This window comes from Eucalyptus grandis, chromosome 3 (assembly GCF_016545825.1).
Source record: "Eucalyptus grandis isolate ANBG69807.140 chromosome 3, ASM1654582v1, whole genome shotgun sequence".
In the NCBI taxonomy this organism is placed as follows: domain Eukaryota; kingdom Viridiplantae; phylum Streptophyta; class Magnoliopsida; order Myrtales; family Myrtaceae; genus Eucalyptus; species Eucalyptus grandis.
In genome coordinates this window covers 65955321-65972897 of record NC_052614.1, presented here as the reverse complement: position 1 = coordinate 65972897, position 17577 = coordinate 65955321, and the positions used below count along the sequence as shown (strand labels likewise).

The 17577-nt window shown below is 41.8% G+C and overlaps 2 protein-coding genes across 3 annotated transcripts; both read right to left on the bottom strand.

Annotated features, from left to right (window-relative positions):
• Positions 1-2334: 2334 nt before the first annotated feature.
• On the bottom strand, positions 2335-5666 carry LOC104438475 (serine/threonine protein phosphatase 2A 57 kDa regulatory subunit B' kappa isoform). The gene is made up of 3 exons (XM_010051634.3): positions 5251-5666; positions 3326-4504; positions 2335-3151 (listed from the first exon to the last, which is right to left on the bottom strand). The coding sequence occupies exons 2-3, from the start codon at positions 4475-4477 to the stop codon at positions 2786-2788; spliced, it is 1518 nt and encodes a 505-aa protein (XP_010049936.2). The 5' UTR covers positions 4478-4504; positions 5251-5666; the 3' UTR covers positions 2335-2785.
• A 4936-nt stretch (positions 5667-10602) lies between these two features.
• LOC104438474 (palmitoyl-acyl carrier protein thioesterase, chloroplastic) lies at positions 10603-15511 on the bottom strand. 2 transcript variants are annotated; one of them, XM_010051632.2, is made up of 7 exons: positions 15203-15511; positions 13731-14359; positions 13415-13548; positions 12348-12461; positions 12092-12263; positions 11944-12012; positions 10603-11142 (listed from the first exon to the last, which is right to left on the bottom strand). In XM_010051632.2, the coding sequence occupies exons 2-7, from the start codon at positions 14223-14225 to the stop codon at positions 10873-10875; spliced, it is 1254 nt and encodes a 417-aa protein (XP_010049934.1). In that variant the 5' UTR covers positions 14226-14359; positions 15203-15511; the 3' UTR covers positions 10603-10872. The 2 variants fall into 2 exon arrangements, with proteins under 2 accessions (XP_010049934.1, XP_010049935.1); XM_010051633.3 differs by lacking the exon at positions 15203-15511 and adding an exon at positions 15067-15183.
• Positions 15512-17577: the final 2066 nt, after the last annotated feature.

Sequence of the window (17577 nt, the reverse complement as noted above, 5' to 3'; positions counted from 1 at the left end):
AGTCCAAGGCTCTTCGCCATTGGGAATATATAGGGCGCGTTTGGTAACGATTCTGTTTTCGGGAGTAGATTATGATAAAAAATGATTCTTTTTTATTCTGTTCCCGAGAATTAATTCTAAGCATTTTAAGTCGTTTGGTAACTGTCCAAAATTTCTGATTTTAGAATAGAATTGCGTTTGGTACCGTACTCATTAATTACGTTCCAAATAAATTTCTTTTAATTTTTAAATAAATTTTTTACTTTTTACTTTTTTTACTTTTTTTTTTCTTTTCTTTTTTTTTTCCTTTTTCCCATCTTCTTCTTCTTCTTGTGGCGCCTAGATCTCGGCGAGGCCGAGCCTCGCCAAGGACTGCCGGCCTCGCTGGGCTAGGCGAGGCCCGCCAGCTAGCTACGGGCCGGGCGAGCCTCGCCCTCGGCCACCGGTAGGGCCGGGCATCGTGAGGCTTGCCTAGCCCTGGCAAGGCCGAGCCTCGCCGGTGGCTGGGCTTGCCTTTGGCGAACTCACCGGACCGGTGGTCGGCGGCGGCGGATGGCGGCCGACGGCTGGTGGTGGTGGACGACGGTCACAAGATGGTCGAAGGGAAGAAGAAGAGTTCTTGGTTTTGATTCTCAAATTCGTTCCCGAAACAAGAATCAACTTTTTTTTTTTTTTGTTCTTGATTCTATTCTTAATCTATTCTCGGGAACAAATTTGTTATCGAGAACAAAAATTTTACCAAACGCGATTCTAGGCCAAAACTGATTCTGGGAACAAAGAATCAGAATTTGGCTCTATTTGAATGGTTACCAAACAGGGCCATAATGTCCGAGACGTGCACTCACAAACATAAATCGAACTAGTGAACAATTGAGCTATTGCGCTGAGCCATCTTCATTCTGTTCTTTTTTGGCAGCATCGTGCGTGAAGATTGCTTGTGCTCAACTACCTCAGAAGGAAGCTTTGACACTTAAAGGTGCGCATGGTAACCTTCCCCAGCCCAAGAATTTCTATTCTTCTCTTCCCCTGAACAAAAAAAGAATAAAACCTGTTTGATAACGGCAACTTAGTTTTTTGTTCCCTAAACAAAAAGTTAGCCCTAGAATGGTTTTGGAATAAAATGAGAAGTAAAAAAAAGTTGCTTCTTATTCTCGGGAACAAGTTTAAGAAATAAGTGAATTTTTTTTCTTTTATTCTTCTCTTGCTAACCGCCATTGATCGGGCGTTGACCGTCGTCCGCCGCCGCCGCCGCCGACCGACCGCCGCTGCCGCCGCCAACGGCCGGCCGACGGAGGCCGACCGACTGCCGCCGCCGACCGGAGGCCGACCGATCCGCGCCGCCGGCCGACCGATTGACCGTCGCCGCCGCCGATCGCCGGAGGCCGACCGACCGCCGCCGCCGACCGTTGCTACCGCCGTCGCCGGAGGCCGACCGACCACCGCCGATCGTCGCCGCTTCTTGCCGCGGACGCCGCCGCCGCCACACATCGCCGCCGGTCCGACCGCCGCCCGCCGACTACCGCCGCCGATCGCGCGCCGCCACGCCCATCGGCCGCGGGAGGTGGCGGCCGATGGCCGTGCGGCGACGATCGGCGGCAGTAGTCGGCGGCGGCGGGACGATGTGCGGGGCGGCGTTGGCATCCGCGGTGGCGGCGGTCTACCGGCAAAAAAAAAAAAAAAAAAAAAAAAATAATATATATATATAAGAAACTGTTTTTTACCAAACACATTTCTATTTTTTTTTTTTTTTTAGAGTAAAATTTTGTATAGTTACCAAACGGGTTTTTTTACATGAAATTGTTCTCCGAATAGAAATGAAAAGAACTATTTCTGAAAAGAAATTGTTCCTCGGCCAAGAAATGTTACCAATGCGCAGCCTTACCAGCTTGATGGGTTATGCCACCAGCAACCATAAGAATTTCTTGATGCATCTACACATGGACAAAAAAAGCACTAGCCGCCTGTCATCAAAGGTCATGCATTGATTAGGTAGAAGAATCTCAATCTCTTTTTTTACGCCAGACCAGACCAAGAATTCTAGCATCACAACCAACCCAGAATGGACAGGGCAACTGAAGAAAGGAAAACATTGAAGCATAAGGTCACAAACTCAACAAGTTGACACAGTTTCAAAACTTGAGAAGCCTTGCATATCTAACAGAACTCCCAAAAATAAAACAGTGGTTCCTGAGCCTGAAGAGAGGCAAAGCAAAACTCTTTTGCCCATATCTGTTAACCAAACCATTCGATGAGATGGGCAACACAAGCCTCTTCGCAATTGTGCAACCTGCGGAATCACTACAAGTTTGCTAACGCTTACTTAAATTCCAAAAGGCAAAGAGGGGAGAACATTCCTTTGCAAGAGTGAATGTGCAGCTTCCGAAGAACACAACAATGGGAAATGTAGCCAGACAAGACAAGCTCTACTATACATCATCGAATTCCCATGTCAAACAGCGAAAGTGTGCCTGCCAAATGGCCGGAAAAGAAGATGGTGTGATGTCAATGTTCTTGGCAGGCACATCGGATACAACTTCCAAAGAATAAAAGCAAACATCCCGAGCCTAAGATGCCGATACAAGAGGAACCATGGCTATGGATGATTTCAAGGGAAAGTACTTCCCATTCCCACCAATCCCGCACACAAAAACCCCCATGCGGAAGTAAAAACTGCTCGCTTTTTTAGGTCTACATGCATCTCAGAGATCAAACTCCACTAAAAATATTAAACTTGGCCTAACAAATGTACAGACATGACTTGATCGGGTCAGATTGCCGTTATTAGATTTCCTTACTGAGTATACTCTCAGCAGCTGACGGAGCATGTGGCGGGTTCGACCGAAACATTCGACAGTAAGATATTATTGCATACAGGTTGGACGGCGGAGGCGTTTTCCAAGCGTTCCCACGTCGCTCTTCGCTTCTCAGCCACAACATTCGACAGTAAGTTGTCTTCTTCCAGCTTGCACTGGCAGGCGGACATGAGTTCTTCATCCATTTCTGTTAAAATCTTTTTTAGATTTCTGGTGAGGTTGAGCACAGCTTGGTTCCAATGGCTCTGTATGTTCTGCTCGAGAGATGAGAAGACAAGGGGCAGAATCACCTGCCTGTTTTGAGTGACCAGATGAAGGACGTGCTCATTGTTCCATAGCAAATGGGCACGTTCTGCTACCTGCAGTAATTGAGAAATTAATGAGGTTCTACCATTAGGTCCAAAATTCAGTGACTTTAAACATAAGTCAGAATGCTCTTCTTTCTAACGTTCAGCAAATAAGTAAAGATTAATTAAGCACAGTACACGGCAATACATCAATCGCTATATATAAGCAAGTTGATAAAACTTCACCTGGTAATGTGAACTATTGAGACAGCATCCAATGCGCCTAAAGAGTGGGACCATAATCTTTTGGAAATCAACCAAACTAGTCATCTCTAAAACCTCTTCCAGCTCACTCAAGAACATCAACTCCTTCTGGCTGTTCGTCAGGGGCCAATATTTCAATAGGCCCTTGATCACTTCACTGGCCAATTTCTGATCTTTTTCTATAAACTGAATAACACAGTATGTTAGCTGTTGATGATACACGCCCACTGACTTTGGTTTATGCAGAGGGATTAGAGCCCTCAATAAGAATATCTTATGTTCCTCCTTCAATGGCAATGCAAACCCACTGATTACACTTCCAAAGATCTCTAACAACTCAGCAATTCCATTGTGCCGTTCCGTTTCGAAAACAAAACGGTATACGATATTACTGACAGCCTTCCTGATAAAGGGTCTGTGTACCATGAACTTCCCATAAATTCTGTGCAGGATTGTTTTCAAGCAGTCTCTTTCTCTCGGATCCTCAGAATCAAAGAGGTCAAGCATCCTCGATATAAAAGAATGATCAACATATTTCTTTGCGACCTTTGCATCAAGAGAATTGTAACTGACAAAACGGAGTAGCAAGTCATATACAATTTGTAGATGTGACCATGCAGGATCAAACATTGGTTCGTCATCCTCAGTTTCACCTCCAGAGCCATTTGACCGGTACTTTGGAGGGAAGACCCTAAACAAGTTGATTGCACACATCTTACACATGGCAGCTATTGCCATTTCATTGAACTTAGCTGATCCACTAGAAACAAACTCAACAAGCTCGACCAAAATTTCATGCTTAGAATTTATTTCTGTGCAGTTCTTATCAGGGTCATTGAAATCATAAACCTTGCAGCAGAAGTTCAACTTACTGACGAAGAGGTTCTGCTTCTGGGAATTTGATACATCTTTGAATGACATAAATGGTTCAACAGCATCCAGTCCTGTCATCATGCTAGCAGGGAAAACTGCAGATGACACCCTCTTGACAACATTAAATCGGCTTGAGAAAGTACCCCCTCCAATCATACATTGAAAACCATTGGAATTGTCACCTGGGTCATTCCCAGCAGTATCCTGGGAATCACCTTTTGGTGATTTCCGTGGTATTTTGTTCAGAATTTGCTTCAGCATTGTGGCAGCTGAAAATGCTTTTGGCGCCTGGAATAGGGTCATAGGGTCGATTAGCCAGTTCAAAGCAAGAAATACTACGGAAATAAGACAATCAGCAGGACCTAATAGACATACCATTTCTCACCAAGAGGAATAGGACATATGGATCCGCTAACTCTATCGCACAACATCAAATACTAAATCAGAGCTCTATATTTGAGATCCTTCTCACAGTTGCATAGAGAGAGAGAGAGAGAGAGAGAGAGAGAGAGAGAGAGGAGAGGAGGGAGAGATGTTCTGTCATGATATGTATCTCTTGAATGTATCTTTTCAGGATCAATGTTTAAGTTCATCAAGGTGGCAATTATGGTACAAAAAACAGAAGCCAAGCCCGTGTAGGTGAACATGTCGAGAAGGGATTCATTTACTCTATAACATAGTTGAACAAAATCACACTCACATTGACGAAATTTTTCCCCAAATTTCCGTCCACAAGAATTTGCAGATCAAGACTTCAGTGAAGCTCAGCAAGCTCAAAAGATGGAAATGACATCCCAAAAAGGCGAATTTCACTCTAAAAATCGATCGTTTCAGCAAGTTTCCTTGAGTTGAACCTCAGATCTGACGTAACATGATATTTAGACAGCAGAACACAACTAGATCTACCCAGTATGTTGCTCAAGACACTAAATTGACCGAAACCCACATCAAGAATCGGCTGAAGCAACAGTGGCAAAGAAAAAGCATTGAACTTTCAGCAAGATAGAGAGAAACATAGGTGCAAAGGAAAATACCTGCTTATACCATGAAGCTACTTGGAAACGAAGGAGACCGCCCAGATCATGGGGACAAGAGAGAAATACAAACGGGATTCAATTCTTCATCAGATTTTTTTGGTAAAAGGGGAATAGAGAGAGAGGAAGGGGCGAGACAAAGCATTTCTACTTTATATCATCATGGGAGTGGTGGTTGTTTGTCCCCACATGGAGTGGAGGGCGATTCTTGAGGCTTGCGAAGAGAGGAGAGGAGGGGGTGTGGTGGTGTTGTTGTTTCCATGTGATCTTGAATTTCTTTTAGGTGCTTTCTTGAATTTTTCGTTTCTTTCCTTTTCCTTTTCCTTTTCTTTTTTCTTTTATGGTCTGATGATCTTTATGTCTTGGATCTCCATGAACGATAATGATGAAACATCAATTAAGGTTCCTCGATTCAGGCGAAACAAATGAGAGGGCCATGTCATTATTTATATATTTTCTCCACAGGGGGGCTGCAGGTGCTCTGTTAACACTCAACAGTCGCCCCGCAGCACCAAACTAGTTGAAGTAAACAAGAAACAAATCCAAGTAAGGAAGGGGATAGAGAGAGAGAGAGAGAGAGAGAGGGTTTTAGTTTCTGGAATTAAAGAATTGCATAATGATAAAGACTGGGGTCAGGTACCACCGTGGCAGATTAAAATAAACATTTTTCTGTACGCTTAATCTGTGACAGAGTGCATTTCACTTATTATATTTCTTTGAAGAATCCAAAGCCAGCCTATAGTCATGAGTAAAGGGCAATCTTGACATTTGCGGCTGCAGTTACAGTTGCAATGTAGGGCCTGGTTCTAGAGCAGTTTAAGCAGTTAAATAGTCTTTTTCTTTTGTTCTTGGAAGGTGTTAGCATGAGCATCACAGGATCTCTCCATAGGAAAACCGTCCACTCAGGTTCCCATTTTTTGGTACCTGATGCGTGTTAGGACACATCGGCCACGGAGGCAATGGAGCAGCTGATGGCGGTGGCGTGCTGTCGGAGGAAGGGGTGGCGGTCATTTGATGGTGGCGATGCTAGCGACCGGCGGCGATCATGGTGGAGGTGGGGTTGCCGGCGATGGTGGTGGTGATCACGGTGATTACTTTGGTAGTGAAAAGGCAGTCGTGCGAGGCGATTCCTATCACAGATAATGGGGCTATTGTCGCCTTGCCATTTGATTAAGACCGTAAAGAAGCCAAAGCTACATCAGCTGGCTAAAGTTTGGCTCAACACCCCATTTCTCAAAAGTCAAAAAGTTCAGCTCAATCTTTTTGACTCCAGGTTAAACTCGCGCTGTTCAAAAGGGATTGATTCTTCATCTCAATTTTTTTTACTCAAGGTTAAACTCGCGCCGTTCAAAAATGAATTGATTCTTTATCTCAATCTTGAAAAAAATAATTGTAATAGTTTGCAGATCGAATCAAGCAGATGAAGCTTTTATATCTGTGGCCATAAGTATAGTCAAATGCACAAAACATGCGTAAAGTAACTATCTTCCATATTTTATTATGCCACCAATAAATAAGTCCCTGTTTTACACGAGATAGGCTAAACTTAATGATTTTGTAATGAACTCTAGTAAATTATTGTATATCATACTCAAATTAGGTTTGAAACATTTTTTTTTGTCATAATCAAGTCTTGGGGCACATTAGATTGAGCTTAATAAGCACAATGTAAGCTTAAAAAGTGGAGCTTAAGTCAACTTTTGATCCTTAAGTTACCAAGTCGAATTGAGTCACTCAAGCAATAATCTGACTAGATTACACCCTATCAGTGGTGGAATCACAAATCACAAGTTTACGTGTTGTTGACAAGATGGCTTAAAACTTTTTGAAAATAGATTTTTCACCGATTTGGAAAACAATCTCTCTCTACAAGCTTTTCCATAGCATGCCAAGCACCAAAAGATATGATAAATTTTTTAGAATATTTAGTTGTACTGCCACAAGGAAGCCTTAAACTTTATCATGTGTTGACTAGACATTGTATCCAAGCTGCTTTATTTATGTAGAAGGAGGGAGGGAGGGATGGTAAAGAAGAAACTGGTCGAAGTAAAATTACCCAAAGATAAGCATTCTTAAGGTAAGGGACCACAATGACCTTTAAATTATCAAGTCGATATTGCAAAAATTAAGGTTCGGATAAGGGAATTTGATGAATTCGGTAATTGAGTGAGAACTAATATGTTCTTGTATTGACAAAAGATTATTAGTTAGGCATAGCGTAAATTCCGTATAACTTAAAGTGAGTAGCACAATGTGTCCGGTATTTTGATTTGGTCATCAAGCATCCAATCAAGGAAAATTTGTTATTTTCAATGCAATATTTCTCTCGTTTACATGTAATCAATGCGTTGGAGATCACAAAATGTCTTCTTATTACTCACTCGTAGGTAGCCGTGATAGTTGGATTTTACTACCCCATTGTAGATGGAACAAATTCAAATCTCCGGATGCTCGCGACTTAAGTGGGGTTTCAGGGATGGTTTATTGAACCAAAGCCCCAGGATATATATATATATATTTTTTTTTTTTTTTTTGGGACGGAGGAGAGGAACCAAGCGCACCGACAGTCTTGCGCCATAAATCCCCCTACGACGCTAGCGGGAAACCACCACCCCGGTGTCACGCTTAAGTCACCATGTAGCTAAGACTGCCTCCCTACTTCGCAGGGGATTCGAACCAAGGCCTCCACCGGGGAGGTCCAAAGCCCTACCATCCACGCCACCTCGGTCGGTGGTGCCAAAGCCCTAGGATTTACGTCTAAATAGCAGCTTGCGGTGAGACCCCATTGGTGCTACTGAGTATGTGATCTCCAAAGGGTAATCTCCGGCGGCCCCTCGGTCATTAAAAAAAATGTCTCCTTATTAAGTAGAGCACTCTTTCATAAGAATCAATTGTGCCATGAATTATAAATGATAGCTTCAAATACGAGTAGCTAGGAAAGTGCTTAGCTTCTATATAGCTCTTTAAACTTTTTGATATGAACTGTCAAAGCTCAACAGTACTTCTACACCCTGCAGGAAGAAGACAAGAAGCATTATTGCCGTGGGTTTTCCTTTAGCTTTTGGATTTTTGGCCGAGTAAAGGCAGGAAATAATTAGGGTTTGCAGAGGGGAGGCAAAAAAGCGGTGGCACAAGAGTCCAAGACAGACAAGATGATTATGAAACCTTTGAAAGATGTCTGCCTCGTATGGAAAGGTTAAATGTACCGGAGCTGGACATGCGGCTCATCTCGCATGCAGCAGGTGGGTTGGAGTCATTTCTTGCAAGCTGCAAGTAGGTAGTTGTCTGAAGCTAGGTTTTAACTACTGTTGTAGGAGTCAGAAGTACCTTTGCCTACATAGGGATAGACTCTTCCAATTTAAGAGCAAAAAAGTACTCAATTATTAAGTTGAAAGACTATGATTTTTTTTTTTTGAACAGACTATGATAAGTATTTCCCTAAACAACTTGTCTGCTTTTTCTCCAAAGATTTTAAGTTGATGAGATAGACAAGCAAAGATTTTGGATAAACAATTTGGGTTTTTGAGGGAAACATATAGAACATTTAGGTGGTGTATGGTTCATGGAAGTAGGAAATGGAATCCCATTCCAAGCCATCAAATTTCTTAAAGTGGGATAGACCCTTTCAATTTAAGAGCAAAACTGTACTCAATATATCAAGTTAAAAGACTGTGACACATCCAAAGTATTTCCCTAAACAACTTGTTGGCTTTTTCTGCAAAGATTTTAAATTGATGAGACAAACAAGCAAAGATTTTATATAACCAATCTGGGTTTTGCTAACTGACAAAAAAAAAAAAATTGGGTTTTGCCAAAAGTGAGATTTGATGGAAACATATTAATATAAATAGAAAGATTTACAGAACATTTAGACCGTGTATGGTTCATAGAAGTAGGAAATGGAATCCCATTCTAAGCCATCAAATTCCTTAAAGTGGAATAGATCCTTTCAATTCAAGAGCAAAAATGTACTCAATTTTTCAAGTCGAGAGACTATGAGCAAGTATTTCCCTAAACAACTTGTCTGCATTTTTTGCAAAGATTTTGAATAACCAATTTGGGTTTTGCCAACTGACCCAAAAAAAAAGAATTTGGGTTTTGCCAAGAGTGAGATTTGATGGAAACATATTAATATAAACAGAAAGATTTACATAACATTTAGGCCGTGTATGGTTCATGGAAATAGTAAATGGAATCTCATTCTAAGCCATCAAATTCCTTAAAGTGGGATCGACCCTTTCAATTTAAGAGCAAAAATGTACTCAATTTATCAAGTTGAAAGACTATTATACCTCCAACAGCAAGTATTTCCCTAAACAACTTGTCTGCTTTTTCTACAAAGATTTTAAGTTGATGAGACAAACAACCAAAGATTTTACATAACCAATTTGGGTTTTGCTAATTAACCAAAAAAAAAAGGGTTTGGCCAAAAGTGAGATTTGATGGAACAAATTAATATAAAAAGAAAGATTTACAGAACATTTAGGTTGTGTATGGTTCATGGAAGTAGGAAATGGAATCCTATTCTAAGCCATCAAATTCCTTAGAGTGGGATAGATCCCTTCAATTTAAGAGCAAAAATGTACTCAAGTTTATCAAGTTGAAAGACTACTATAAATCCAACAGCAAGTATTTCCTTCAAAAACTTGTCTGCTTTTTCTGCAAAGATTTTAAGTTGATGAGACCAACAAGTAAAGATTTTGAATATCCAATTTGGATTTTGACCCAAAAATAAAAATTTGGATTTTGCCAAAAGTGAGATTTGATGGAAACATATTAATATAAATAGAAAGATTTATAGAACATTTAGGTCATGTATGGTTCATGAAAGTAAGAAATGGAATCTCATTCTAAGCCATCAAATTCCTTAAAAGTGGGATTCCCTTGCTTTTGTTTGGTTGCCATTTTGCAAATGAAGAGACGTGCAATGAGTTGCAAAATGAAACTAATACCTCTGAGAAAAGGAATGCGTGAAAGAGTTTCTCGAAACGACTTACACAAAGTGAATAGCGAAGAAATAAGGATTAGATGTACAGAATGAAGAAACACAGCATGATCCCTCGATGATTTCCTGGTTACAGTCCTCTAAATGAATATACAGTTCACACAAGCTTTTTAAGAAATTCATCTGCAACTCCTCGAAATCTCACAAGCCACAAAGATGAAGCCAATCCCATAGACTTCAAACCTCAGGCCACTGTAGTCCTCATTGTGTTTAGAGAGAGAGATTCATCTTGTGGTAGGGAGAGAGACATGATTCATCTTGTGGTAGCTCTGGGAAATAGTGGAAGGTTGGGGGGGGTGAAGAGATGAAGAGAGAGAGAGAGAGAGAGAGAGATTCCTAGTTTTGTAAAGATGATGAAGCTCACGACTCTTCAGAATACTAAAGCAAAACGATGAGAATAGATACATATCAGGTTGCCAAACATCGATACTAAGACTTACAGCTAAAGCTCAAAACGGAGAGTAGAACATACAATTTACAGAGGCCTTGGATTTCAGGCATCAAATTAGATGTATAGCGTGATAAGAAACCAGTGAAATCTGACAAGTAGCACAGAACTTTACACAAGCAATGAATAAATACTGCTAATTCCACCCCTCTACGAATAAACTCGAATATTAAGCACTTTCTGCCGGCACCTCGCCGGCTACTCCACAGTTGCTCGAGTATTTGGGCCTCCACTCGGTCCTTCCCCTCACAATTTCAGCACCATTTTCAAGTCGAAGCAGATGCTGGCACTCGACTTCACCGCAACTTTTGAGGTCGCTGTCCTGATTGCCAGGGATTGCAGTCAGCGACTGAAGCACGCTGTCCTTACTACATTCCCTCCTGTACTCCAATGTCAGGGCTGAGATCTCATGGCTCTCCAGGATTTCTGGTGGAGCACTCTGCAGAAACCAGACATCGATGTAAAGTTTTCTTTTTTTTGGTCAGACATGTCGTTTTAAGTTAACCAGCCAACTCCCTACCACACCAATTGAAAGACAAAAATGTAACTACTCATAGCAATTCCCATAAGAGTTCGACTGACTGAGGGCGAAACTAACAAAATGAGTTGCCAAGCCAAGGCATTCGTTGGAACTTGGAATCTCAATATCTAATTTAAAACGTGGTCCTAAATGATAGATGGACAGAGAATTTTTTTTCCTCTATGATCAATCGACACTTTCCTGGTGGTACAACAGCTCAAGACAAAAGCAAAGCACCGATTAAGCATTGCAAAAAAATAATTAAGATTGACAAAAGACAAAAAAAGAAAAAAAAAAGGGAACGCAGCAATGCCGTTTTATGGTGACTCAGATCATGGGTGAGTTCATACGATTAACAGTCCTTATTCCTGATGCCGAAGGATATTTCAATCTGATCCAAAATGATGTCTAATTCAAATATAAAACTAGACCTAGCTTTCTCCTGATGAAATAATAATCTTAAAATACCAAAGTAACCCAGCAAACTTCACAGGGTACATGCATAATTCCCCGTCCAATAAAATCACCACTGGACTTAAAAATAAAGTTTTGGTAACTATAGTTAGAGTTAACTATAGTGTATCAGCATGAAACAGCCAGTCCGTCAAATGCTACTACAATTGGCCAATTCAACCAGGAAAAGCTACAGATGAATAACCAAAAGGAGACGAATAACAAAAGGTTGGTGGTCTAAGTAATTAATTAGCCAAGTAACTTTACCTCGAGTATCCAGCCGATGTACTTCACATTGTTAACATGCTGGTTGACATCTAAATCACTCCACCGAGGCTGAAGAAAGAGCAGATAAAATTGTTTATAAGGAGTCAAAAGTTTATCGACGCAATAACTTCATAAGCCATTGACATACCGTTAAACCAGAACGTATAAAGTCTGCTGTGTCATCATTTAATTTTGGTAATCTCCGATTATCCTCCTCCACAACTGGGGCAGAATTCAGAAAATAAGGCTCTATTTCTTCTCGAACTTCTTCCGGCATTTTGGACAATTTTCTGGTATTTTTATTCATCATCACCCACATACTGCAAGTCATAAAAACAGAACATAAGGACTTATACTGAAATCAAATCCAAAACATGAGAACTAAATTTAAACCAAAACCCCACCTGGAGGCTCTTGTTAAAGTTTCTCCAGTTTTGCAGTCACGTACAAGCCAATCTCGCCGCATACCATTCTTCCCCGACCCACAGACCCAGGTATCTACTTGAACCACATCCCCCCTGCAATTGAGATGCACATAGCCCCATCAGTTGCTAATATAAGAGCATAAACTCCTAAAATAGTATAAAGCTACCACTGGTTTCAATACTATTATATGATCTTGTCGCACTTTTAAAGGTCAACAAGTAAATCTTGAGAATTGGCCGGAAACTTGCTAATATAAGAGCATAAACTGCTAAAATAGTATAAAGCTACCACTGGTTTCAATACTATTACATGATCTTGTTGCACTATTAAAGGTCAACAAGTAAATATTGAGAATTGGCCAGCAACTTCATAACTTCCTCGAGCAAGCATCAGCATGAAATGACAAAATAAAAACATCAATAAGCTAACTTAATTTGACATACTTCACTGCAGAATATCATTGCTGCTAAATCTAAAATAAAGTTGTCATGAGAGGTTGAAGACTCGTCTCTTTCATTTTTCTTTCTTTAGGAATTAAAATGTGAAAAACCACAAGAACAGCAAAATATGGGTTGCGTAATTTTCAAAATTTAATTCCACATTTCAAATAAATTTTAACTCTATCAGGACACTGCCACCTATGGGTGCTAAAATGGTCAGCGTTAACCTTCCAACATGTGCATTAGAGCCTCACTTTGTTCTAAAGTCTTCTTGGTGCTAAAATGGTCAGTGTTAAACTTTCAACATGTGCATTAGAATCCCACTTCATTCTAAAGCGTTGTATCCTACTGGTATGGTTAAAGCATTAAATAGCATCAAGGCAACCGGTTCAGTGTAAATGCAGCAGCATCTCAGTGCTAGCACCATTGCCCTCCACAATAAGGACATAGCGCACTCCACAACAAGAAGATACAAACTAGAAACAACCCACTAGAACCTCAAACAACAAAACCAGATTGATAGGGAAGGCTGTTCCAAGAAATCGAAAGCCACAAATGCAGTGAGAGTCCAACAGCCCAATTAATCAAATACAGTGGCTGCTTACCAGGCAGGGTAGCGATTTACCAAAACCTCCATTTTGGTGACAACCCATATTAGATTCTTTTTGTACATCTCAGGGGTTGAACCAAAGCCATCATCAAGAAGCCCAGCAGACTTAACATGATTGAGAGCCGTTTCCTGAAATTCAATTAAAAAAAGCTTATTATAACAAAGAAAGCTAACAAAGCTGACACGTGTAAAAAAAAAAAAAAATACATGCTAGTGAAAAGAATGTGCAAGCAACTAAAAGTGTGATGTGAAGATAAATACATTCTTAGGGAAAAAGAAGTTGAACCATATTACTATGCTGGAAAGTCTACCTGCAAATGATTCATTAACGTGTCTATGGACGCTGTACGATCAGCCCCTATTTCATATGACCGAATAGAAAAATTCTGTGTGTAGACAAGGCCATCCTGGACAATTCTCCCTAGACCAAATGGGTCAACAAGCACATCTGGCCTCTTCGGTTTCCAGTCAAGCATCATCCACTGCTTTTCCGCTGCCAAGAATACCGTAGTAATGGCAGCAAGTAGCATACTCCAATCAGGCAGTGTGTTGATGAAAGTCCTAGGTGCAGTGGATGGTCTACTCCCCTCATCCTTGACAACCACAGGAAGTGTGGCCAAACCCACAGAAGTACCATTTATTTTCCGAGGGGCCTGCGCATTTGCCTTCCCTTGCAAGGCCCCAGAACTAGATTTGGACTTCAACATTCCCAAATTGGTAGGTCCATTTCCGGACTTGGTTGGTTTCGCAACTGAGTCAGGTGAAGGAACTGGAAAAAAAGCAGAAGCAGCAGTGGTGGCAACCATGACCTTTGACTTTTAAAACAAGCAGGTCCACCAATCAGAGAGCCCTGCTCGAGCTAAATAATCGACTAAAACTCACACACCCGGCACAACAAGTGCAGGCCTCAGCAGACTAAGTATATATCGGCACAATCCCTCTGCAAGAAAGTCAACAATCAACAATTGGAACAAGAATACGTTAGATATTCCAACTCGAATTTTTTCAAAATAATCAGTGGGAGAACATATATCAAGATGCCAACTTCTTCTAGAACAAGATACCAATAATTATGCTGCTAATCCAATCAAAGCATCTCGTGAATAAATATAACTCAAAACAAAACAATTGTAGGAAAAACTCTCAAACTAGTAAACCAAATTTCAAAATTTCATAAACACCATCACCGAAAAAAAACTCAAGCACCCACCGAGAACGGACCTTTTGAGATCCACACGACCTTTGGCTTCGGCTCCCTCTCAAATTTTCTATTATCGTTTTTAGTTTTGCTTTCAAATTTAAATTCGACCACATGGAACATATTCCCTCTGTTATCCCATTTCTCTCCCTATCATAAGAACTCACAGAGATCAGTGTCCACAAAAAAGGCGCAAATCTACCAACGACACGGTACATAGAAGATGACCAATCAACCGGACGCCGGAAATTGCGGAAATGATTCACAACACCAACGCGGGACAAAACCCAAAAAACTCAGCAGATCTAACCTCCAAACGAAGGGAAGGAAAAAGAAAGAGACAGAAAGAGAGAACAGATCAAGTGAAAATCATCTCAATCCATCGAAATGCCGCATTCTAAACGATACCCAACAATCAAGAAAGCTAGACAAGGGCCAAAAACCCGAACCCAGAACAGATGATGACGCCAAGAACGTCCTCCTCCCACCTTCAGCTCAAATGGGTTTCTCCCACCTCGGCCAGCGGACAGAACAACGGAAAAAAAATGGAAACTTGGAGAGAGAAAATGCAGGCATTCCCCGTACCTTCGAGAGATAGGAAAACGTCACAGGTGAGCTAATGCGAGGAGAGGGGGAGAAAAGACCAAAAGACTTGGTTTTTTCCCACCGGGCAGAGTGGACTTTTTCGAGCAGGCGAAAACCAGGACGATAGAGAGAGAGGAACGCGTCGTGAAGCTTGCCGGAAATGGGAGTTTTTTTTTCCTTTTCTCTTTTCCTTCCTGCTTTTCCTGGGAAAATTTGAAGAGAGAGAAAATTTGAGGAGAGAGAAAGAGAGAGGGAGGGAGAGAGTTTTAGGGCCAGCGGAGAAGTGGGCGGCAGGTACCTGGCGTCCAGCGACCCCTAATATTTTTATAATGGCCGAGGGGCCACGTGGCGCCATCTCCGCTCTCCATCTCCCCAAGTTTTCCCCAAGAAAAACTCTCTCTCTCTCTTCTTCCTGTATTGGGTTTTGCCTCTATTATAATTAACTTAGGGCGCGTTTGGTTTGTGTTTGTAAAAATTGTTAGGGAACAAAATAAAAAAGATTTCTTAGAACAATTTTTGAAAAATACGCGTTTGGTAAACTTGTTCTAATAAAAAATAAAACGTAAACATGTTTAGTAAATTTGGATAATTTTTTTATTTCTTTTATTTTTTCTATTTTTTTCTTATTTTTCCTTTTTTTTTTTTTTTTTTTTTTTTCTTTTGGCCGGTCGCCGCGGGCCAAGGCCTTGGCCGGCGACCACGGCGAGGGCCGAGCTCGCCAAGCGGGCGGGCAGGCGCGGCCTCGCCGGCCACCGCCAGTGCGAGGCCGAGGCTCGCCGCCACCGGGCGAGCTCGGCCTCGCCGCCCGGGCGAGCTCGAGGCGGATCTGGGGCGAGATCGAGCTCGCCCCTGAGTGCCGGCGCGAGGTCGGCCTCGCCTTGATCCGGCGAGGCCGAGCTCGCCTGGGCCAGGGCGGCGGCGCGGCCTCGCCGGCCACCGCCCGCGAGGCCGAGGCTCGCCGGCCGCCGGGCGAGCTCGGCCTCGCCGGATCTGGGCGAGATCGAGCTCGCCCGCCCGGCGCGAGGCCGACCTCGCCCGGCTACGGCGAGCGTCGGCCTCGCCGGGGATCGGCGAGCGCCGGCCTGCGCCGGGGGCTCGAGCCTCGCCGTGGCCGGGCGAGGCCGCCCTCGTCGGCGGCCGCCGCCATGGCGAGGCCGGAACCGGCCAAAAGAAAGAAGAACAAAAAATAAGAGAAAAAAAGAAAAAAAAGTGTTTCGATTTGTGTTTCATTTAACGAAAAACACAAAATTTGTGTTTCTCGTTGCTTTTTTTTTGTTCTGGAATAAAAGAACAAAAAAAAAATGCAAATGCGTCCAAACGCGTTTCTTTTTTTTTTGTTAAAACAAAAACAGAAAAATTGTTTAAAAACAAAAAAAAAAGAATACAACCAAACGGGGCCTTAGTGACCGTTTGGGTTACTTTTATTTTCGTTTTCGTTTGTGGATAATGAATGTTGTTTGACTTAATTTTCGTTTATTTTGGGAAATTTTAATTTGAAAATAGTGTTGGGTTTTTAGGCATAGCAATGACTATTTACTTAATGCCATTTTTATTAAATGGCACGGTGGATTCAATATTGGGTGAGGTCTTACTGTTTTATATTTTGTTTGTTTTGTGATGCTTTTCACGTTTGGATGATACTATTTATGGTCAAAATCTTCGTTTTCGTTTTGATTGATTTGGAATTAATGCACACCTTCTTCACTCCTTTTCTCCGATTAACTCCACTCTCTCTCCGATGTTCTACACAGTTCCTATTTAATTTGACTCGTTTTACCTTTTTAACGTGTCATAGGAACACGACTCCAACGCTGCATAAATCTATAAGGAGAAATCCGAACTCGACACAACGCGTTATATCCTTCAGTAGATACCAATTGACACATCCTCATCCATTTTCGAACATTTCTGTAGCTACCTAATATTAGCAATCCCGGAAAGTTCTAGCAGCCTTTTTTTATTGCTAATTATTAATAATTAGTGTTATTTAAATATATGCCTGAATTGGAGGAGGACGTGGAGTTTGAGTGAGATTGGAACTTTGACCAATTAGGCAAAAAGTATGGTGATCTAATTGTTGTCCTTGGGCGTGGATCTTGGGGGCGTCGTCGGCGACTTATATGTCAATGTCAGTCAGAGATGGCGTGAGGTCAAAATGGAATTGGAAAGCTAAACTTAATCAGAAGGAAAATTCAAAGAAATTGCAAGTCTAGAGGCTTCTTGGGACCACCCGATGGCAGTCTCGTAATTTTGCGATTTCGACGAGGGTAAGTAGGTAAATGCGGTATACAGCCTGCACCTACAAGAGGGAACTCGTAACTGGCAGTCTGGCACCAGCCTCTTCTTGGGTCCCCCAGCGGGTCATCTGCATGGAC

Bases quoted from the DNA above. Each gene is read 5' to 3' on its own strand.
- LOC104438475 (XM_010051634.3), bottom strand. From the start codon at position 4,477: ATGCTGAAGCAAATTCTGAACAAAATACCACGGAAATCACCAAAAGGT. The intron at 3,152-3,325 runs GTGAAGTTTTAT...CAATTACTGCAG, and splicing joins TCAATAGTTCACATTACCAG to GTAGCAGAACGTGCCCATTT.
- LOC104438474 (XM_010051632.2), bottom strand. From the start codon at position 14,225: ATGGTTGCCACCACTGCTGCTTCTGCTTTTTTTCCAGTTCCTTCACCT. The intron at 13,549-13,730 runs GTAGACTTTCCA...ATTGAATTTCAG, and splicing joins CGTTAATGAATCATTTGCAG to GAAACGGCTCTCAATCATGT. The intron at 12,013-12,091 runs GTATGTCAATGG...CTCTTTCTTCAG, and splicing joins TTATACGTTCTGGTTTAACG to CCTCGGTGGAGTGATTTAGA.